Source organism: Anabrus simplex, chromosome 1 (genome assembly GCF_040414725.1).
Source record: "Anabrus simplex isolate iqAnaSimp1 chromosome 1, ASM4041472v1, whole genome shotgun sequence".
NCBI classification, from domain to species: Eukaryota; Metazoa; Arthropoda; class Insecta; order Orthoptera; family Tettigoniidae; genus Anabrus; species Anabrus simplex.
This window is the reverse complement of record NC_090265.1, coordinates 45,857,308-45,882,037: the sequence shown is the minus strand read 5'-3', so window position 1 is coordinate 45,882,037 and position 24,730 is coordinate 45,857,308. Positions and strand designations below refer to the sequence as shown.

Below are 24,730 nucleotides of genomic sequence, written 5' to 3'. Positions count from 1 at the left end.
CTGAGTTTTCCACCGTATGCATTCTTATACCGATATTTATCTAGGCTCATAAACGTGTTTAATTACCGCTATGGTCAGCTAAAATTGGTATAATAAACAGTAACTACAGCCGAAACTTCCACCGTGTTTGATCCTTTACTATCATCAGTTCACGGAAGTTCATTGTAAGATTTTCTAAAATGTTGGTGGCTTATAGTTGGTATGGTGTAGTGAACATAATATCCGTACGAATGGTCGTGTTAATTCAGGAAGTACTTGTTAAGTCCTTTCTGAGAGACGTTGTGTTAGGAAAATTCTAGGGAGAGAACATCAGGCTATTGCATTTGTGTAAAACTAAATGGGGCTCAACGAGATGATCTACACCCAGCACCGTTCTGGAACGTCTACTCAAACACATTCTCTTCTTTGTTTCAGATGCTGTTACTAGTGACTTCACTACTGGCGTGTACTGCGCTGGGTTCTGCGCAGCAAGTAGCGCCTTGTACCTTCAACTCGATGTGCTCGTGTAAGTTCGGAGACAGCGAAACTCGGGGTATTCACTTCACCACCCCTAAGACGTTAGAGAACGTGAAGGACATCAGCTGCGTTGGGGTGCCTTTTGCCAAACTTCCAGGTATGTTACATTTACTGAACTGTTCTAGAGAATGCGTATCTGTCTTTAAAATAAATTATTCGGGTAAATGTATAACTGTCTGCCTCTGTGGTGTTATGGTTTGTGTGATTAACTGCCACCCCCGGGAGACCTGGGTTCGATTCCAGGCTCTGCCATGAAATTTGAAAAGTGGTAGGTGGACTGGAATGGGATTCGCTCAGCTTCGGGAGTTGAATTAAGTAAAGGAGGGTTCGATCCCCTCCTCAGCAATCTTCGAAGTGGTTTTTCGTGATTTCCCACTTTTCTCCAAGAGAATGCCGGGATTGTAAGTAACTTAAGGCCACTGCCGCTTCGTTCCCTCTTCCTTGTCTATCCCTTCCAATCTTCTCGTCTACCCACAAGGCCCCTGTTCAGCGTAGAAGATGAGGTCACCTGGAAAAGGTACTCCCCACTTTTATCACCCCGACCCAAAGTCTCACGCTCCAGGACACTGCCCTTGAGGCGGAAGACGTGGGATCCCTCCCTGAGTCTGAGGGAAAATCCAACCGTGGAGGGTAAACGAGTTAAGGAAGAAAGAAAGAAAGAAAGAAAGAAGTGGTCTTGTTGGTGATAAATGAAAGAAAATGTTGTATGAAACAGTATCCTATGCCCAACTAACTGTAGCGTAAAAATAATCACAGCCCCGTGTCGGTAGATTTACTGGCACGTAAAAGAACTCCTGCGGGACTAAATTCCGGCACCTCGGCGTCTCCGAAGACCTCAAGAAAGTAGTTAGTGGGACGTAAAACAAATAACATTATATTATTATTATATTATTTTTATGACTACCTCCACTGACCATCCGAGTTGGTCGAGTCATCCTCGATTTACCCAGAAGGGTGTAGTTTCAATTGATTGCATACAATTTAAAAAATCATTTGAGACTCATGACACTGATGTTCATTCAGCCTCCCTCGGAAATGACTAGCAGATTAATTCCTGGGGGCGAACGTAAGCAGGCATTGCAGACAGTGTAAGCCTTCTTCTTTTACTCCTCATCATGACCTATTGGACGCACATTCTTTTTTTTTTCTTTTTGCGGATAAACAATCCTCCTGTTAATTTTCACAGATTTGTGATTTCCATTCCCCACCCAGAAAATAGATCACTGTGCAGATTTCCTCCCTTGACCACTTGTTCAGTAACTTAAATATTTTGCCCCAGTCACTGTGGCAAGGTGACCTGTTCGCAATCTATCGGTGCGACTACCAACAATCGGACACGTAAGATGGCGAGAGCTCTATTTCTTAGTTCATGAGCAATAAAACAGAAACATTCTTTTCGACTTATCCTTGTATTTATATATAATGTTTCAAAATTGCAGGTACAACCAATACAGGTGAGTAGAGGACACTGAGACTAAATGAAAAGTCCTAATAATCATGGGCCTGGAAACCCATCGATCCAGAGATACGACCTAATCACCTCTGCAACAGTTACGTTGTTGATAACGTATGTTCCTAGTGAAAGGCCACACATTGGATGTTTACAGCATCTTGCATTTGTAGCAAAATTTGAATAGGATATCATGCTTTAAATGCTGTAAATGACTCTACGCTTTTGACATAAGTTTACTAAGAATTTTCCCCAGTTTCATTGCTCTGTACACACGAGAGCAGTTTGAACGTATTAAACACTCCGTACATCTACGGGAATAAATCTATAAGTAACGTTCCCTATTTGATTGGCCAGAAGCAAAGGAACTAAGCTCAAGCCATCTTGGCTTCAAACTTTCCGCATTCACACTAGCAACCTTCCTCGTACAGAAGGTTGAGGATACCATTCCTCCCTCCAAATCCGACGCATGATAATTTGTATAAACACAGTAAATCCCGAAAAATAAATCGCTGTGTTGTTTGTAGAAGCATTTCCTAGCCGATGAAGTTTGTTCTGATGTGAAACCCAATTGAGCTCATTTCGCATTTCGGTTCACGTTAAACGTAGAGTGTAATACATGGAACTAATTAGACCTATAACCTTATACAAGAGTAAATACGAACTGATGAGTGCCCGCCCTGTTAAATCATTAGCTCAGCTTATATAAAGCGCTCATTCAACACAACACAAAAGCTCCTCATCGTTAAGTATCTTTCTTTCTCCATGTCTGTACACAAGATCTGTTAAACAAACGAATAGATGTACTTATTTAGCAGTAATATAATTTACCTCCACAGACGATACAATAATCGATATATTTTGGTAAGCTGTGTAGTTGTTTAAAAAATGTATGTCCTGTTCAAACATGTCAAAACTATTTCATTTCACTTGACAGTATGGTTATAGCCTGCTAACGTGAAAACACTCCTTTCTCCCATGCTGAATGTCACCGTATGTTTCCACAGGTTTTTCATACAAGAGACTACGGGTTAATTCAAGATATGGGAGAATACCTTAAAGACTATTGAAACGAGGTTTATTTTATTGAATGTGTGCTTGGCTGTTGAGAATATAAACAAACAGTTTTAAGCAATCAAGGAAGCAAGCTTATAGTTTCATGTGAGTGTTGATTTAATAATTAATGGCGTGTGGCCTCCAAATAGGCCTCTTCAAGTCTTACGAGTTGACACCTTATAGGTGACCTGTGCCTATGATGCCATCAGAATTAATCAATGAAGGTTAAAATCCCCGTCCCGGTCGTGAATCGAACCCAGGACCCTTCGGATCAGGTAAGAGGGAAGATCTAAAAACAGTAGTACAACGGCTAGAGGATTGGGCAAGGGAAAATGACTTTAAAATCAACTGAAAGGAAACTGTGATGATGATCTACAGAAAAGAACGAATAATGTATGTTCAAGAGAGAATAGATGTTGCTATACGAGGAATAATGGACCTAAGGAATGTTTCTCTAACAACAGCCATGGGACCATTCAGGGCACAATTAATGCTAATAGTTACATTCGGCATTGGGCTACTGTAATATGGGAACACCCTAAAATGTCAGAACTCACAGGAATAGACTCAGTCAAAACAAGGGATCTAAAACTAACCTTGGGCATATCAAAATCAACACCATCATGATTAGCCTACGAGCTAAGAAAGGAAACTACTTTTACAGAGGACATTAAAAATACAAAGCTAGTACCATCTACACTGCAGACGACAGCACTCATCCGACAAAGGGAGGAAAAATGAGCCGAGATTTTCAAAGAGTTCTACCCAACGGATGCCATGCTAGATAGAAGTTGGGTGGGTTCCAGTCAAGAATTACGAAATGCCATCACACGTCTAGCTGTCCACGGATTTCACCATAAAATAAATCAAAATACTTATTTCTACCAACCGAATGAAAACTGTGTGTGCAAACAATGTCAGAGAAAATCTGAAAGATAAAATAGTCTATTGACAAGTGAAAAAATCGTACAAAATCCTTGAATGAATAATAGTAAAGAACAGGAGTGTACCTTAATTATAAGCACCTTCGTGCACGACTCCACAAGTTATGTTACACCATTGTATGGCTATTTGGCTGCATTAAACGTATTATGAAAGGAAGTAGATTAACAATTTTACTTGGGTACTAAAATAACTGTCCGCCTCTGTGGTATAGTGGTTAGTGAGATTAAATACCATCCCCGGAAGCCCGGGTTCTATTTCCAGCTATGCCACTAAATTTGAAAAGTGGTATGAGGGGTGGAACGGGGTCTCGGGATGTCAACTGAGTAGAGAGGGATTCGATTCCCACCTTAGCCATACTCGAAGTGATTTTCTGAGGTTACTCACTTCTTTTCCAGGCAAATACCGGGATGGTATCTAACTTAAGGCCACGGCCTCTTCCTAGTATATCCGTTCCGATCTTCCCAACCCACCACAACGTCCCTGTTCAGCATAGTAGCCAAGGCCTCCTGGGTGAGGTAATGGTCCCCCTCCCCAGTTGTATCCCCGACCCAAATTCTCACGCTCCAGGGCACTGCCCTTGAGGCGGTAGAGGTGGGGTCCCTCACTGTGTCCAAGGGAAAACCAACCCAGGAGGGTAAGCGGATTAAGAAAGGAAGAAAAGTAAAATAAGTAACGATGGCAAAAGTAAGGAGGGCATAAAATTAAGACTAGCATAAGCAAGGAAGACGTTCCTTAAAAAAAGAAAATGTCCTCACTTCGGACATTGGTATAGGAAATACGTTGAAGGGTGTAGCAGGGGTTTCCAATTTGTAAGGGCTCGAGGGCCATATTGGAAACCTTAGTCATGTTCGCGGGCCGCACTTGAATAATAGGCCAATTTTCGTAAAATTCTGCCTATAGTAGGCCTACAGGAGTACCATTAGGAAATAATATTCATAATTCAGTTGAAATAAAGGTTTGATTATGTTAATTACTTCGGTAAAACATTATTTTACATATGCATACAAGAGTGAAATTTGGAGCTGGGATGAGTGGCTCAGATGGTTGAGGCGCTGGCCTTCTGAAGCCAGGTTGGCAGGTTCGATTAATATCGTTGCGAAGGTGTTCAAATACGTTAGTCTCGTATCGGCAGTTTTACTGCCACGTAAAAGAACACCTGCGCGACAAAATTCCGGCACCTCGGCGTCTCCGAGAACCATCAAAAGTAGTTGGTGGGACGTAAAAACCAATCATTATTATCTGAAATTTGGATTTAAAATTTTTGAAGTGAAAAATAACCTATTCAGATCAAATGAATATTTAAAAAGGGGAAATAATAGTACAGAATGAATTAGTACGGACTTGGATCTATAACGGATATAAAAATTAATACATTTTTGAACGACCTATAAAATATTCACATTATTTATTAAAATGCTCTCGCGGGCCGCGTTATATGCCTTCGCGGAGCACACGCGGCCCGCGGGCCGCCATTTGGGAACCCCTGGTCTAGAGACTAGCATGGCAAGAAAGAGAAACAAGGACGTAAACGAACTGAGAAACAAAGAGAATGTCATGTTGCAAAATAATGCTGATGAGGAAATGACCATCCCAAGAACCTACTACGCTGGCGTAGCACGTGGCGCGTAATAGCTCTCGCGGACCAAACACACTTACACTGCGGGTGGGGGATGCAGGCGAAGAATACACCCACGGTATCCCCTGCCTGTCGTAAGAGGCGACTAAAAGGGGCGACCAAACGATGATTGAATTAGAACCATGAGGCTACTTGTAATCAGTACCACCACGCGGGGAACACCATGGGTGGCCTTTACTTGCGCGTAGAACCACTATGTTAGGTACACAACCGGTTTGTGATTAGTAGCGAGAGGGTATGAATCAGGGTGGTTTTTTACAGTAGCTGTGATTAGTACCACTATATGAGCGACAACATGGGTCTGCCTTGCCTATGATTAGTACCCACTATGTGCGGCACACCACGGGATAGTACGAGGGCCTATGATTACTACGCCTATGTGAGGAACATCATAGGTTTGCGTTGCCTGTAAATGGCTCCGTAATGTAAGAAATACCATAGGTCTGCATTACATGTGCGTATTACATTACCTGTGAGTAGTGCCATAATGTGTAGAATACTGCGAGTCTACGCTACTTTTGATTAGAACCGCAACATGGCAAATACCATGGATGTACTTTCCCAGTGATCAGTGCCATTGTGAGGGGCCGATGACCTGGCTTTTGGACCCCTTTCGACCACAGGCATCATCATCGATTCACGATTGTGCTTTATAAGCAGTCTCTTGGTCAGTAATACTAGTCTATTGTTTAACGCTAATTTCTGCGAATGTGGGGCATTGAGGGGCGGAACCACTGATTGTTTTAAATTCATATCCATCCATCCATTCTTTGTCATCACGCTGGTCAGTGGATGATTTTGGACTTTTAAATTATCATTACATTTCGTACCATTAGGGGCCGATGACCTAGATGTTAGGCCCCTTCTAATAACAAGCATCATCATGATCATCGAGATGACCATCCCAGAATTTTCATCTCGCCATTGGACTACTGTAGTATAGGGACACCTTAAAATGCTTCTTTACAGGCCAACACTCCACATCGTACAATATGACTGATCTTGTTGCTATTTTGTAGACTTTACTCTTCGCTCTCCAGGAATGTTCCTGGCATACCTCTCCACTTTACCCACAATGATGGGAAGGATCTATACCAAATGAATGGATAACGTTTGTGTAGAGTTTCGTCTTATTAAATACAACGATGAAATGAAATGAAATGTCGTATGGCTTTTAGTGCCGGGATATCCCAGGACGGGTTTGGCTCGCCAGTGCAGGTCTTTCTATTTGACACCCGTAGGTGACCTGCGCATCGTGATGAGGATGAAATGATGATGAAGACAGCACACACACCCAGCCCCCGTGCCACTGGAATTAACCAATTGAGGTTAAAATCCCCGACCCGGCCGGGAATCGAACCCGGGACCCTCTGAACCGAAGGCCAGTACGCTGACCGTTCAGCCAACGAGTCGGACAATACAACGATAACGAAGCGGATTGTCCCTAACTGGGAGGGTTACATAACAGCATCGTTGCTAAATATAGCTATTCCGCAATCCAAGGAATGTCCAAAAAGCGTGATTTCTTGATATCAAAGAACGGGAATAATGCTGTATTGAATTACAGAGGCAAAGGCCAACTGGGCTTAATTCCAGAGGGTAAAAGTAGCCTAATCTATGACCGTACGCCAGAAGTGGTGAGGAAAGTAAAGGCCCATGTATCAGGTGGTAACCCTGCCCCCCCCCCCCCCCCCAAAGGACTATCGCACGTAAGTTGGGGATGTATGTTTCGACAGTTAACACCATAATCAACAATGACCTGCAATGATAAAAGTGGCATAAGCCCCGAGTTCACAAGCTCTTGCCTCGTCACATTTCAGAAAGTCGCACGAACGCAAGAAAGCTGTATGGGGGTGTAGTGAATAGATTAAAATAAAAATAGGGATCACTTCCAGTCAACTATGTGCTGCCATTTTATTTCTAAGAATCTATATTCTGGATGATACAACAACATATCCTGACAATGCTTCCAGACGTTCAGAGAGCACAAGTCACAGTCAGAGAGAATGCAAAAATGGATCAGTTTCTAACTCCCACAGGCGCTATCTGGCAGGGGACAGATGGAAAAATGTGGTGTCATTAGACGAAGCATATGTGTACCTTAGTGACTGTAACAAACGCCGCTTGCATCCTAGAAGCGAAAAAAAATCTAACATTGTGTAAATAATGCCTTGAAAGTTCTCCAAGGGGTTTAATTTTCATCGCTGGATACTGCTACAGTGGTAAGTTAACCATTCGCCGTATCGCTCATAATGTGAAGGTGAACTCTACACACTTATGTGACCGTTCGTGGACGCGTATGGTTTGGAAAATGATAATTTTCTTCTGTTGGGCCTCGGCTAGAATTCAGCGGTTCGCGTGAAAATCCATTCAAGGGTATGGCTCTTCGACGAGTACCGGTCACATCTCACCAAATGTTAATTGAATGTTAATGATTCAACATCCTACCTAATTATATCTAGGCTCTTAAATTATCATTCAAGAATAATAACCAATGACAGTTTGGAAGGATACTAAATTTAATGAAACAATTCTAGGAAAATATAATAATAATTTGGATAAGCAACATCACAGATAGATATCTTTATACAAGCCCTATTACACTCTGTTAGTTTTGGAAATCCATCTTGGGAACATTATTTAATATTAGATTCAAATATTTAAATGATTCATAACAGTCGTTCAGTTATTTTCATTATGAAGGAAAAAATTATTCACACAAGAAAATCACCAATTGGAAGGCTTTCGCTTTTCTGTTTGTTTGTTTGTTCATTCATTTTTAAAAATCACTTTACCCGTAGCTTGCCTTCCCTGTTCTATCTATGTCATCATTCAAACACTTATCTAGCTAATGAACAACTTGAATTCCCTTAACGGTCATTGCTCTAACATGACACAAAATCATATCTATTGATCAACCAAGACACAAATAACCGGGCGAGTTCGCCGTGCGCGTAGAGGCGCGCGGCTGTGAGCTTGCATCCGGGAGATAGTAGGTTCGAATCCCACTATCGGCAGCCCTGAAGATGGTTTTCCGTGGTTTCCCATTTTCATACCAGGCAAATGCTGGGGCTGTACCTTAATTAAGGCCACGGCCGCTTCCTTCCAACTCCTAGGCCTTTCCTATCCCATCGTCGCCATAAGACCTATCTGTGTCGGTGCGACGTAAAGCCCCTAGCAAAAAAAAAGACACAAATAATTCCATAAATAAGTATCACGGTGCCGTTACTTCATCTGGATATTCAGCATTGCCTTACCCCGAAAAATAACATTTTCTAACTACTGACATAATCAAATAATACAATGTTGGAAGGTCTGCGCTGTACCGGCTTCCTCTCCACCTTTGCTGAAAATAATTCTAATGCTCAAGCAACTACATAAAGCAACATGTCGAATGCAACACATAATATCAGGTGACGTTGATCCTAAAATACATCTATCTACTGCTCGGGTGTGTCACGAGGATCCTATCTACTCGTCCGCTCGTCCGATTATTTTATTTGTGCTGTGCCATAATTCACATCATAATAAATCCTATGCGTTCGATACTAAATCTCCGAAATACCTTCAATTCTAGCATCAAATACATCGCTTGTCTATCCAATACTCAAAATACGCGGCGAACATTTCATTCACAACATCATCCTAACTCATTGACCATCTCTAAGATTAAACATATTACTATAGAATGCAATTCAATAAATCTCGCCTACTATCATTACCGCATCAAATCATAACATCTGACGACTCTACGCTCGCCATACTTCACCAAAATGCGCACCACCTCAACATTAACAGTCGAATAAACAAGCATAGGCATCGAAGAGCCTTAATTCCACGCATATGAACATCACACAATTCCTACTAAATAACACTTCATCAACGCTCTGCGGAACAAGTCATGTAAGAGGATCACCAATATTACACACACACATTCAGAGAACTTACCTGCGGGCACTCGACATTATCTTACCACAATTAACTTCCACAATTACTCCACTACTATAAGAGCAACGAATGTATTATAATCGCGCCTAACCCTATTAAACGCTGACGGTAAGCTGAAATCCTATCTTATAAATGGTTAGACCAACACTTCACAAAATAATCACAAATGACCCGTTAGGTTATTGAAGCCGTTTCTTAAATGTCACCTGTATGTGACCAAAAATATCTAGCTCTACATTAAGCTGCTACAAATAGGACAAGGAAAGACGATATAGGGGTACTCATCATTGAAGATACAGTCGTTCATCCCATCCTTCAGGTTATCAGCTTTCTGGACATCTGTTTTACGTTATTCCGGTCATTCCAGCACAGCTCGGATCCATCAAGGATCCAGTTGGCTTTTAGGCACACATCTCCATATTATTGGTATTCCGGATCATAATAAACAGTGATCTTGCTGGCTTCCAACCCTGAAACTCGAACAAGTGTATTAGATAGAGTTCTATTGAATTTTTATATCCACACTTTCATTTATTAACACTCCCCTGCAATATATCGGTGTCGTATATTCAATTTTAAATCTTATTTTAACGATATGCTCTCTCAATATCATATGGATCGCCTCAGGTTTTTAGTATACACCAGAGCTATTTCCAATGTCGACCTACTATCTGCTTCTTTTTCATACAATGTACACGAAAAAACAAAAATCTACTTTAATTATCTTACAATAATAATCGGTTCACATTTCATGATTCATAGAACTACCATATTACGATCTCCATTACACATGTTTCTGACATTTGAGGAACTTTGACATTACAGTCACTCTCTTCACTCGCAGAACTTCACAAAGGAAAACATTCTACCATTTGTTTACTCTTACAACACATATGATACGTCACTTGGCACTCGCCTTCTTGGTGGTTAATCGTGCATGATTTTAAGTCATTCCATGGCCTCCGCTACGACGTTTCCCAGACTAAATATTATGGATGACCTTTTCTTTTCACAGCTGTTGACATAGTTTACATTACTGATCTTTGCTTGTATTTCAATCATTCTTAACTCAATTTTATGTATACCACGGGGTTCTGAGCATGACTTTCTACTTTATTCCGTAAGATTCCGTAACTATGCGAGTTGTATCGGTTTTCATACGTGATGGAACGCATAAGTTGGACATATTTCGGCGATTCGCGTACTTCTGTGCCGTTCTCTTTAATCTGTTCATTTTATGACTTTCAATGAATCCTTCGCTCTCGACCTCGACATTATTGAAAGGTCATACTATCAACAAAAGGTTTTAACACCTATTTATAACACAGATATCCCAGTACTGTATGGGGAGGTGAAAAGTAAGGTATGGGTACATCAAGATAATGCATCCAGCCACACATCTTGTTCGACTCGTCTGTTGTTACAGAGAATGGAGATGAAAACTGTAGTCCGTGCAATTTATTTTACTGCCATTACGATGAAAGCATCCGATGGGTCACCCATTAACTTCTGTGCATTTGGACTCCTAGAATGGTTCTTAGGATGTAGACGTCCACGTACTATCCATGGCCTCTGGAAAGCCTGTCAGGAGGAGTGGGATTAGATAGACTTGCTATCTCTGCGAAAAAGTCTGCTGCATTGGAAATTACGTTGTCGGGCTATAACTAGAAAAGCTGGCTTTCCAATTGAGAATGATCGTTGGTGGAAACATGGTTCTTCATAAGCTAATTACCCTTCAAACATCGTCCCCAGAGATGCAGAATGACCTTTTGTAAGGCCAGGCCACTTGAGAAGTGTTGCATGTAAACACTGGGAAAGCAATGTATCTAATAATATTAGACATGTTTGTAAAATTACTAACTGGTTTTAAAGAAGACATATTGAATTTCGGAAAGGTTATTCCAGGGGCTGCACTTATGAGATTACAGCAACATATAGCAGTTATTTTAGATGCAGGAGTTCAAATGGACTGTACCGCTATTGACCTAGCCAAGGCTTTTGATATGGTAGGTATTCCATTTCTCACAGATTTCTGTAAACTTTTAATTTTCATAATTATTTAATTTTCATTGGACGCAGATTTTTCTAATATTTGAAGCTTTTATAACCGTAATTAAAATATTTCTAGTCTGTTAAACACACAATTTCAAAATACAAATTATAACACTCTAATATAACGGTAAAAAATACTCACTACCAGAAAAGAATGGCATGTTTCGTTCTACAAGAACATCTTCAGATTCTATCGAGTGTTATAATTTTCATTTTGAAATTTTTGTGTTTAACAGGCTGGAAAGCTTTAAGTTGCATTTACAGTAACTACGTCAACACTGGAAAATATTGCTTCCTTCTTAAAAAATCTATGATTTCATACCAGACATTCCCTCGCGTATAGACACTCCAGTTTCACTACTCTATTTTACTGCCTTATTTTATGAATTTAGTATTAATATTTCTGAAAATTACATGTTGGAATTGTTTTTCTCTCTCAGAGCTCGGTGTTCCATGTCAGTGTTATTAAATCTCCCATTGAAAGGGAGCGCGGTTTATCTTATTCGTTAAGAAACTTAATTGGGTAACTCTAGCTGGGTTGTTCCTTCTTTAGACATTAACGGTCTCTAGCATCAAGTAGATTATTCCACAGCTTGTAGGACTTGTGGAGCAGTTAAAACCATTAATTGAGTGTAATTTGTTTCGAGTAAAACAGCGCAGTAAAAGCAGTGGCGCCGGCAAGGACATGCGTCTCAATATCGTTAAGTCTCTCGGGGCATCTGAGGAACATTATCGCTCATCCTATGGCTTTATGGTGCATTACAACACAACGTAATAATCTGGGCCTTACTGACGCCGCGCTAGGCTCAGAGTCCTTGCCCCTAATGGCGATATAAATGTGTTTGTTATTCTCTATTCAATTTAATCTTGCTCTCATCATTCAGATTATAAAAGTAAGTTAAACAGAGATTAATAGTCGTCATTTCTCTGCGTCTGAAGCACACTGAAGAATGATAAGATATAAATGGGAACCAAAAGCAAGGGAACCAAGACTTGAGATGTCGGGTGATGAAAATGAAAGTGAAAACCTACAACCTGTTTTCCAGTCATGGACCGGGTCAGGGATGGAATGAATGAAGCAGATATAGGCTATTAGTACGATGCGGTCGCCACTCCCAAAGTGATTTATTAATGACTGATGGATGCTATGAAATGAGAAAGGAGAGTATTCTTCTTTTTCTTCTTAATCTGTTTACCCCTCCAGGGTCGGTTTCACCCGCGAACTTAGCGAGGGATCCCACCTCTACCGCCTCAAGGGCAGTGTCCTGGGGCTTCAGACTATGGGGCGTGGGATGAAACTGGGGAGAATGACCAGTACCTCGCCCAGACGGCCTCACCTGCTATGCTGAACAAGGGCCTTGGTGGGGGATGGGAAGATTGGAAAAGTCAGACAAGGAAGAGGGAAGGAAGCGGCCGTGCCCTTAAGTTAGGTACCTTCCCGGCATTTGCCTGGAGGAGAAGTGAGAAACCACGGAAAACCCCTTCCAGGATGACTGAGGTGGGAATCGAACCCACCTCTACACAGTTGACCTCCCGAGGCTGAGTGGATCCCGTTCCAGCCCTCGTACCTCTTTTTCAAATTTCGTGGCAAAGCCGGGAATCGAACCCGGGCCTCCGGGGGTGGCAGCTAATCACACTAACCACTATACCACTGAGGCGGACATGGAAAGTGTTACTGGAATGAAAGATGAAATGGAAATCCGGAGAAAAACCTGTCCCGCCTCCGCTTCGTCCAGCACTAATCTCATATGGAGCGACCGGGATTTGAACCGCGGTATCCAGCGGTGAGAGGCGTTGCCGTCTGAACACGGAGGCTCCCTGTCGGGTGATATTCAAATAAAAAGACAGGTACCTGTACATATTTTATCGCATCTAAACTCGGTATGTGTCCCTTTCCTGATACGCAAGTAATAATAATAATAATAATAATAATAATAATAATAATAATAATAATAATAATAATAAAGATATTAATAATAATAATATAGATTTGACGTCGTGAAAACAAATATTACCGTCTACGAAAACTCACACATGCCGGAATTTTATCGCACAGGATGCCGTACTTTAGCTCTGGCCTGTGTTGTGATCAAACATACCAACATTACGTAAACCACTGATTGATTGATTGATTGATTGATTGATTGATTGATTGATTGATTGATTGATTGATTGATTGATTGATTGATTGATTGATTGATTGATTGATTGATTGATTGATTGATTGATTGATTGATTGATTGATTGATTGATTGATTGATTGATTGATTGATTGATTGATTGATTGATTGATTGATTGATTGATTGATTGATTGATTGATTGATTGATTGATTGATTGATTGATTGAAGTTTCACACCGTGCGAATTGATCTGCTCAGCTCGACCACATCAAAGTTCTTCAGTATATCTCATCTCATTCCCTCTCTTGGGTAAGTCTTTAGTGCATTGCTTTTAAAGCAAAGAAAATCCATCGCTTGATAATCATGACGGGCTTTAGAATAACACAAAATGTTCGTTCCCAGTTTCGTAAAAGCACGTACATATCTGAATTAAAACTGACGTGAAAGGGTGGTCATTCGCACAAATCACACCAGTACTTTGAATAATGTTCATGCAACACTTGGACGATATGTTCCATAGACAACTGCTCAGTTTCCACAAACATACTTATTTGTGATTATTCAGAAGATGTTATATCAAAAATACGATCGAAACATCCTTTAAAATGTGGCCTTTAGAAACCTTAACTAAAATTGTTAGAGAACTTATCATGATAACCTAACCTTTATACTAAAAGAGGACATTGGTTAGTTCTATACCAGACATTTTTGCCTTCCTGGGATTTATTAAATTTTTGCTAATTTTTTAACGGGACACTAACACATCGAAGCTTTCCGGTGATGCAAAGATGAAGAAATGATAGGATTTGTATACGAGGTTTTCTCAAGCTCCTAATTACTTGAAGAAAGTGCATAGTGAGAATTCCGGGGCCCTGGGTTCGCTTACTGGCAACTTCAAGGATATTAATTCTGGAGTGAGTAGAGAACAGGACTCAGCTAATACGAGATTTTTCCAAGCTCGAAGTAACAGTAAGCAAGTGCATCGTGAGAATTCCAAGGTCCTCGGTTTTTTAAAGGCTGGGTCAAGGACTTCAATTCTGGACTGAAGAGTAGAACAGGGTTTACGTTATACGATTTTTCTCAAGTTCTTAGTTACAGAAAGAAAGCACACAGTAAAAAGATGACATCAGTGACCTAGTGTACAGAGATGAACACTGGTTGCTTTTGTTACAATGATGCCAGCTAATTGATCACGCTATTTTCAGATTAATCTCCAACCCATAAGTCATATGCATGTCAAAACAATGATATCTTCTCTTCATCCTTTCCCATTCTTCTTCGTCCTTCTTCGCCCCCTAGATCGTTACGCGATCTCTCGGGCTAAGAGATGGGAGTGGATCAAGGAGACTTGTGGGAGAACGAAGGTGGGTAAACGAAGTGAGAAATGACGGGAGATGTGTGTATGCGATGGGAGAAGATTAGAAGGAAACGCCTGGGGGAAGATGCATGAATAGCAGGTGGAGAGTAGCGGTGATATGATTAAGAGATGTGGTGAGAAAGCAGATTATATCTAATGTTGGAAGGGGTAGGAGCAAGTGATAAAATTGGGGAGGGGGTGGACAAAGGTGTTGAGGGGGTGGAACAGGAGGAGGCCCAGGCCGGGGATGAATATGTGTGTTGTTGTGGCGAACTGTTGAGGGTGGAGAGCGAGAATGCTCCACTCATTAACGAGTCCATGGATTTTGGGCGCCGGGGTTAATAAGGTGGTGGATGTCAGCTGGAGTGGGAAGATGGAGTCGCACTGTATATGTGGGGCCGTTGACGTTGTGAATCCGGAATGCGTGTCGAGCTGGAAAGACTTCTGCTTGGAGTGCCTGTATGATGTCCCGTTCTGAGATGCCCGGTGCTATCTCACGGAGAACACAACTTGTCATAGCGTGAAAGGATGGTGACGGCTGCTGGGGCGAAGGTGGTGTGGTGGCGGTTGGGATGTTGTCCTGTGTAGGTGGCAGCGGCGGAGCGGTGGCGGTTGAAGTCGAAGTCGAAGTCGAAGTCGAAGTCGAAGTCAGTGAGGTGGTAGGGGGTTGCTGGGGTGCGGTAGTCGAGGAAATTGGCAGGGAAGATAACATTACGGGCAAGGGGTGACAGGACGTGACAGTAGCAACTGGAGGTTGGGAAGGGGTGTAGGCGGACGTTGTATTGGTCGTGGTGGTTGTAGTTGTAGAGAAGAAAGGCGATGATTGTGGATGCGATGTCCGAGGTTGAGACACGTTGGCGAAGGGAAAAATAGAGGGTTTTGGGAATATCTGGGCTAGGATGTACGAAGGAGTTGGCACCACTGCGTAGGTTCTATGGTTAATAGTCGCGCCGGAGGCTTGCAGTCGTCGCAGGTCTTCCTCTTTGGCTAGATATACTAGAATCTGCGATGAAGGTGTGGAAGTTGCGCCATCCTCCAGTCTGTAGATGTTGTCAACTGGAACGCCGGATGTGCGGAGGTCGATGAAAATGTCGTCTTCAGAGACGTCCAGAGCAACATCGGGGATGAGACAGGTGGGCACGATTGTTAGGGAGGCCGACTTCCTACTCGGCGTCAGGCCGATATGCTTTATTATTCGGCTAGGTAGCGAGATAAAGATGAGCGTCACCCAGCCGAGCAAAAATATTTGGAGCTGCTATGGAGTTTCGTAGTTCATAATGGAGAGATCTTCCTGGGGATCTTCATACCTTGGTGGTTCATATTAGGGGTAAGGGGAAGTTTATATAAAGGGGAGAGAGAAAATATTATAAACAAACTTTATTATTTACTAGTAGGCCCGAGCTGCTGCGCAGCATTCATTATTAATAGGTCAGATAAGGTGTCTTCGTATGAAATTGCTCCTTAGTTTGCCCTGATACATTTTAAATGTCATACTTTAAGATTTATTTTGGTTGTTAATTATGCGTCGAGTGAAATTTCTTTAGTGTGACATTGGTTGATTTATTACGAACTCTTTCTCAGTTTTTAATTTAAAGTTATCATTTTAGATTACTATGTTTCTTGTGGAAGTTTATCGTTGCAACCCATATTGTCCGGGAAGTAGTTGATCATTTCAAATAAATAATAATAAAAAATAAGTGATAATATTGTGAGTATTTACGCGTCGCGCTATAGGTATGATATACACGATTCCAACTGCCACTGGGACTGTCACCAATCAGCCTAGCGAACCCGAAAACTTTGGATTCAGCACTAATCTCGGTCACTTTGGACGTTTTCTTCTTTACCTCTTCTGAAGCCTCCACGCCGATGGTGGCTGAATTTGGACTTAAACGACATCCAGAGTGTCACAATTCTTCTCAGCTACCCCGAAAAGTATGGCTTTGGCACTAATATCGATTTCTTTCGATGATTTTTACACGTAACTCCTTCCTAACCCCAAAGAGGTGTTAGCGGTATCTTACCTCCACAGTATTTTTCTCCAGATAGTAAGTCATATGTGTACCAAGTTTGATTGAGAGCTATGCTGAAATATAAATATATGCGTCCATTACCTCGGTCATTTTGCAGATTTTATTTTTCACCCTATTTCTCCCCTCCATGCCAATGGAGACCTAAACGGCATCCGGAGTGTCACTGTTCATCTCAGTGACCCCGAGAAGTATTTACTCGACACTCACGTTGGTCGTTTCCAATAGTTTTCCTTTCATGTCACTCCCTCCCAACCCCCAACCGTAGGGATGTTAGGGGTGTCTTACTCCCATTTGCATTCCTTTTTTCAAAACGTAAGCCACTTTTGTACTACGTTTGATTGAGAGCTATGCCTTAACATTCACACATACTGTGACGTACCCACTTGGCCCACAGATGTATGACAAATTTATAACGTGGCGGGTCACTTTAATATTAAAATAAATAAATGACATGTCATTGTTTCTCCAGAAACAGTATCCCAAGGGCGCCAGTCTTCAAGCTTATGGCTTGAAAACAAAAGTTGATAATTAATAATAATAATAATAATAATGCGTAATGAGACTAAAAAACTCCCAGGGTGAGGTGAACGGAACACAAATCATTAAGTACACTAACTTGGAATTTAAGGATCATTAATAATCATTTCATAAAATACAAATTAAAACAGCTATTTATTAAGATGAAAAACGTGACGTAACGGCGTTTTAACGACATCTGAACTTACGGAAGCAAAAGAAAATTGAATGAAATTAATTTTAAAAATGAACTGTTGCGCGAAGACTTGCAGTAACTTATGCCATAAGCTCACCATATGTAGACTCTGTTGTCTTGAAGCTGATGATATGTGGATCTCGTACCGGCTGCCTTCTCTGTTGTTGGATTTCAGTCCTACTTCTACATTTCCTGTCCTTAACACTTCCTACTGTACTCCTTACATAAAGTCGTAATGAGTCCTAATTTTAAGTGCAAAACCACCATGGGTTATGTTCATGGAGATAATACATTCGTATTCTTCCGTATTACGGAACAGTAGCGTAGCTAAACTCATAATAAAAGCTCTCCTGCCCTATACTAGTCAAAGCCGGTCTCCCGTTGACTACCTCTCGTCATTGGGATAACAAGTCCCAATGAGAGTAACTTTTGAGTAGAATATACTCAGATGCGAAGTGAACTAAGTTAAAATCTTCTCGGATGTGTAGACGTAGAATCGTAGTTAGAGTATCTTCCAAGCGTGAGAATCAGAATCAGAATGTCCGAATACAAGTGACAATCTGCTCACGAGTAAGAATAAGAGTATGAATGTGAATCGCAATCTGAATAAGAATGCTAATAAGAATCTGAATGTCTTCTCCAGCTCTTGTCGGTGGTATATATCGGTTCAAAAGTCTCCTTCCATCAGCCATATCACATGGTCCAGTAAGATTCGAGGTCTCATCCCTTCTCCGATGTATTGCTGTGAATCCATCACGTTGCTTCATTACGTTCATTCACATAGGCTGAACTTTCCCGCTGAAATAAAGCGTCCCGAAGCGGAGTTTGAAAAGTGGGTGTTAATAATGTATCAACTGTCTCTTCATGAGGTACAGAGGGTAAGGTCTCTCGTAACCTAGATGACGTACTTTTCCTGGAATTGGGCTGAAATTTGCCTGCTGACTCTGGTCACCTCACAACGGCTATTGGAAAATTTACTGCAAGTTATAAATATGCATGATGTTGAAATACTTTACCCAATAATTTGTTCGTTCAGAATACGTTATAGCCGCGATACAAAGCAGTGAAATGATGATTGAAATGGATGATGAAACCCTATATATATATATATTAATTTAAAAATGACCTATCAGTGATTAAATATATACATCTTATCAATTAAATATATAGTTCAATAATTAAAACATTCAGTGATGACCCAAACATCACAATACAGTATATCCATATTCTCGGTTATTTTGAACATTTCCTTTTTCACCCCTTTTGAACCTCAGTGTCGAGATTAAAAGATCTGGTTGAAATTGCAGGTTTGCGTATAGACGCCTGTCATTTCTAATCGTTTAGCTTCGCCAATATCTGTATGTAAAGATATTGCTCCTTATTTGTTTGCAACCCACTAGTACAGAATGTATTGCGGGCGACGGGCGGGCCTTCGCCTACAATCATAGTGGTCATTTGTTGATTTGATTTCAGGTTTACTCAAAGGCGACTAAATCTAGAGACCTAGCAATGCCCGATAATTCACTGGCAGGTGATTCTGGGAAAGATTGAAGCAAATAGGTCTAGTATAACGGCCGGACGTACCGAACAAAGCTCTTTGTGGTAAACGTTTTTAAATATATAGATATGTATTTTACCGACTTATTGCCATAAAGGAATGTGTTCTACACATACTGTCTTCATGAAACCTGTTTAAAATATTATTTTTTTCACTTCTCGTATATTGATACAGGCCTAGTGATAAACTGGCGGACCCTGAAATGTAGTTTATGGATCGCTAAACAAGTGTGTTATGTAAAACAAGAGCATACGAACAGGCCTGATCTACGGTGTGAAAGAGTATAGCCATTTAGAACTCTGTAGAAATGTTATCTGATGACCAGTTGTTGTACATGAAGCACGCTATTTCCAGTGGTTTAGTCTAAAAGAGTGGGCAATGTATTTAGCACATAACATGGAAACAGCACAGTCCCCGGCTTGCTTTTATGTAAATAGGTTTCATTCACAGCTACTATTTTTAACGAACTTTCCGTGTTGGCCTATGTACACTCAATGATACTTGCTGTTGGCGCTGGGGCATAGAATACAACAAGCCATTCCAAGGTGGCAGCCGTGGGCTCCCAGAGCCGACAAAGAGCCCTGAAGGAAAGATTCGAAGGGGATTGAAGTGTATGGATGGCATATACAATGGGAAAAGATATATTTCAAGAAATATAAAATTAAGCTTTTAATCAATATACTAAAGAAATAAAACTCCTTATTTCCTATGTTTAGGATGATATTAATATCCACAACCTATTCCCAGTCATTCGTTCGGGTCAGTAATGGAATGAAGCCCCATCTAGCGGTGAGGATAGGAATTGTGCCGGCTGCCGGAGCCTGTCGCACTCCTCTGGGGCAATGATTAATGACTGACGGAGGGAAGGAAATGATACTGGAGAGTGTTGCTGGGAGAAAATATGACAGGGAAACCTAGAATACCCGGAAAATATCCTGTCCACCTCCATTTTGTCTAGCACAAATCTCAGGTGGAATGACCGGGATTTGAGCCACGGAACCCAGTGGTGAGAGTCCGGCGCACTGCCGCTTGAGCCTTGGAGGCTTTTAAATATCTGAAGGCAAGAGTGTACCGTTAATGCGGAGAATTACTCTGCATTTTTGCAAACGAACCAGGTAGCTGCTAGTATTTTTACTAGTGGCTTTACGTCGCACCGACACAGATAAGTCTTATGGCGACGATGGGTGAGGAAAGGCCTAGGAGTTGAAAGGAAGCGGCCGTAGCCTTAATTAAGGTACAGCCCAAGCATTTTCCTGGTGTGAAAATGGGAAACCACGGAAAACCATCTTCAGGGCTGCCGGCAGTGGGATTAGAACCCAATATCTCCCAGATGCAAGCTCACAGCCACGCGCCTCTAACCGCACGGCCAACTCGCCCGGTAAAGTAGCTGTTAGAAGACACGAGGACACTTCCCGTATAACCCAGCCATCATTTTGCATGACAATGCAAGGCCGCATGCAGCAGGACTGTAACCGTTCGGTTCTTCAGTCTGCCAAAACAATCTTGATTAATAAGTACAGTATATAAATTACCGGAGAAATTAAACACGTATGGTAACAACATTATCCTTGAAAAAATTGAATTACATGTTTCGTTCTAGAAAGGACGTCAGTAGATTCTATGAAATCACACTCAAATATTTATAAATGTATGAACTTTTATGTTTATTTCTGTTTAAGTACGTATGAACTTGAAATCTAGAACTTATCGTAATGACAGTAGAAAATTAGGTGATATTTCACCAACTGAATTATACCAGGGAAAATTGTTTGAGCAGAATAAATGCTAACCCTACTTCCACCGCAAAATAGGGAAAACACGACCTAGTTTCATACTTATTCAGTTTTATGACTGAATATACACATTCTCGAAGGTATGTATAGCAGAAAATAGTCACCACTTTGTAATTTGCATGCTAGTACGTAGATCCACAGGAATTCTTATGTCTGGGAGTCATCTGAAAATCTGCATCAGGAAATTAGTGATACAGAATGTGTGACGCGGTGTTACTTAGCAACCGTGCAGACTGTGATGTGAAGTATTTCGTATGGCTATTTCTAGACGGGTGCAGCCCTTGAAAGGAAGACCCTCCGGGCGGCATCTGCCATGTGTAGGTAACTGCGTATTGTTCTTGTACAGGATAACGTTATGTGTAGTGTGTGAGTCGCAGGGATGTTGGGGACAGCACAAACACCTAGTCTCCGAGCCATTGGAATTAACTAATGAAGATTGAAATCCCCGACGCGACCGGAAAACGAACACGGGCCCTCTGAACGGAAGGCCAGTACGCTAACCATTTAGGCAACGAGTCTTGGCAACAACAATTAAAGGATCAATACTATGGCTACAAGATGGTTCAATTATTCCGTAATCCAGCACAATGTTTATCTGTTCTTAGACTTCGGGGTACTTACCTCCCACAAATGATGAATTGTCATTTACTACAAATTTATGTTCATATACGTGTTCTTCCTCACTTACCACTAAATACATCTCGATGCTTACCTAACATCGAACACAATTACTCCTGTAATTCACTCAAATTACCTCACGTCACTACCTCATACCGACTATCCCTCGGATACTGGTCGTATAGACACCTGACACACCTCAACACATTTCCTCTCACTAGGAACACCTTCACTTACCTCTCATATACCTTTAAAGAACACACGTTACCAAACACTTACCTCAGACCATCATAATTAACACGTACTTCTTTGCTAGTTTTTCATAGAACAGACACACACTACCTAAATTAAAGTCTACTCTACTTCCATGATTTGCAACCAAGTCGGCTCCTAAAACAACTGAATACACAAGTTTTGGTACAACAAGGCATGGTTGAAACTTACAATTATCTTCAATTGTGATTGGTACCGCTATCATTTTATTTACTCACTTTGACTTACCCAACGGCTGTTATAAAATAGTACCTTCTTCACATCACAATTTCCATCATTGGAGTTACTACCTCACTACTTACATCACATTCTCGGCATTACAAGTACTTACATCACTTAACAGAACACTTCTTACGTCTAACTTACTGCTACCATTAATTACTGCATGATCTACGACTACGGCACTACTTAAATATCTCACTTAACATTACTTAGGTCACAATCACACTATACTTAAATCTACTTTCACTAGATAACTACTTATAATAAATACCAGTTCATCTTCTACCTTCGGACTGTCCACTTAACTTACCCGATTCCCTGTGAATCTGAAATACTCTGGCTCGATAACGACACCTTGATAACATTCAAATTAAGACTAACATAGTCTCTCTGATAACTCAAACCCGTACGCCTCCCATCTTCCGATTCTCTCTGATTACTCCTCTGACCTTCTCTCTCATAACTCAAATACATACGCCTCCCATCTTCCGATTCTCTCAGATTACTCTTCTGACCTTCTCTCTCATAACTCAAATATATACGCCTCCCATCTTCCAATTCTCTCTGATTACTCTTCCGACCACTATCACCATCAACACAACTATTAATCCTCTGCGGATCATGATCACCCCCTCTCCTCTGATACACAGCTAACATTTCCCCCCTTCTCTCTACAATATTACTTTCCCTAGACATCATGCGCTCTCTCTCTCTCGCGCGCGCCCTTGCACACATTCTTCCCAAAGCCTGTCAATGAACTCTTTAATCTCTCCTAAATTAGACATATTATCCCAGTACACTCGAAACCATATTTTACTTCCACCGATAAAAACATTAGACAAAATCTCCAACACATATTCCCATTCATTAATATTATTCCTCGACTTACTTGCAAATCTTTTCTCAACTACTTTTAATAATAATGTTATTTATTTTTCGTCCCACTAACTACTTTTTGAGGTCTTCGGAGACCAACTACTTTTACAAACTCTATAGGATTAAACTGTTTTCCAGAAAACTTGGTTAAATCACGATCCCTACTGAACAAACCACTCGCTACTATCACGTCTAAACCTGTCTTCCCTCTACCTTTCTGCCGTATCACTCCCTGGCAGTTCACAACGTCTTCTTCTTCTTCTTTCGCTGCTCTCTCAGCATTCTTTTCCACTATTCTCACGTCTTCCTGCAATTCTTCCTCTCTCTCTCTCTCACCTGTTGTGATAGCATTTCCTGTTCATTCCGTAGTTCAGTGACCTCCACAAGTTTGCTTTCAATTTGCTCATTTCTACTAATCTGTTCCCCCATCTCTTCCCCAACTACATTGTAACTCTTGTCCAATCTTTTCTCGACTACGTCATGAATTTCTTCCCGATTACTAGAACTTTTATCACTTAATTCTACGATATTCTCTGTAAATGCTCCTTTGACATGCTCAATCTGAATATGAATATTGCTCCGATCAACATCATTTTATCTCCCATTTCAACACTCTCTTCATTTGACTTACTTTCTAACTTATATTCTGACTTAGATGTTTGATTGTTTATCTCTAATATCTTAGAATCTATTTTGTTAATGGTCACATTAAAATTTTCTTTATAACTGCCAATTAATTCTTCCATCTGTCTATTCCTATTTTCGATACTACTCTTAATCATTTCTTCCATCTCTTTATTATTATTATTATTATTATTATTATTATTATTATTATTATTATTATTATTATTAGTATTTTCACTACTATTATCAATCTTTTCTTCCATTTTGCTACAGCTACCAATCACTTCTCCCATCTGTTTCTTATTTTCATTACTAGTATCAATCTCTTTCATATTACTAAAGCTGTCAATAATTTCTTCCATTTGTTTTTTAATAACCATTTTTTTTTCTGATTTCGGTCATTTTGGCCATCAGCAAATTTAGAATATCTTGGTTCATTCCCCCCGCGATTTCCTTTTGAGTTTCAGTGTGCTTCTCAATTTCTGCACTTTCCTGAATTTCCTCAAAATTTTCCATCGTATTCACCTGCTCGCTACTCTGAATTTCACTTTGGATGTCCGCAGAAGCAATGACCTCGTCGTCACATGACTTATTATTGTCTTCCTTGTCCATCTTTGGTTCACTAGTGATAGTACGCGATCTCAAATTAATTTCCCTCTTCAAATCCCTTGACATATCCCCAAAATACAAATATATATCACAAAATTACACTCTTGACATTTACCGGTAATAATTCCGTTAGCTTAAATGTGCATATTCTTCCCAAATGAACCTATGATATGCTGTCATTCAGACCAAATTCTGAATTTATTCGTGCACCACGTTGCGGAGCCACATTGTGAGTTTCCTAACTGCTGACTAAATTTTACAAACATATAAAACTGATTTTATATTAAAAAATCTGAATATCTGCATTTAAAATGGAAATTATGAAAATTAA

General features: G+C 40.7%; 1 protein-coding gene across 1 annotated transcript in view; it reads left to right on the top strand.

Moving 5' to 3' along the window:
* The first annotated feature begins 230 nt into the window (after positions 1-230).
* The window catches only part of LOC136873803 (chaoptin), a 354,515-nt gene continuing 330,015 nt past the window's right edge, over positions 231-24,730 (top strand). Inside the window, exons 1-2 of the mRNA XM_068227078.1 lie at positions 231-251; positions 415-613. Coding sequence (XP_068083179.1) covers positions 231-251; positions 415-613 — 220 coding nt within the window. The remainder of the gene's footprint in view (positions 252-414; positions 614-24,730) is intronic.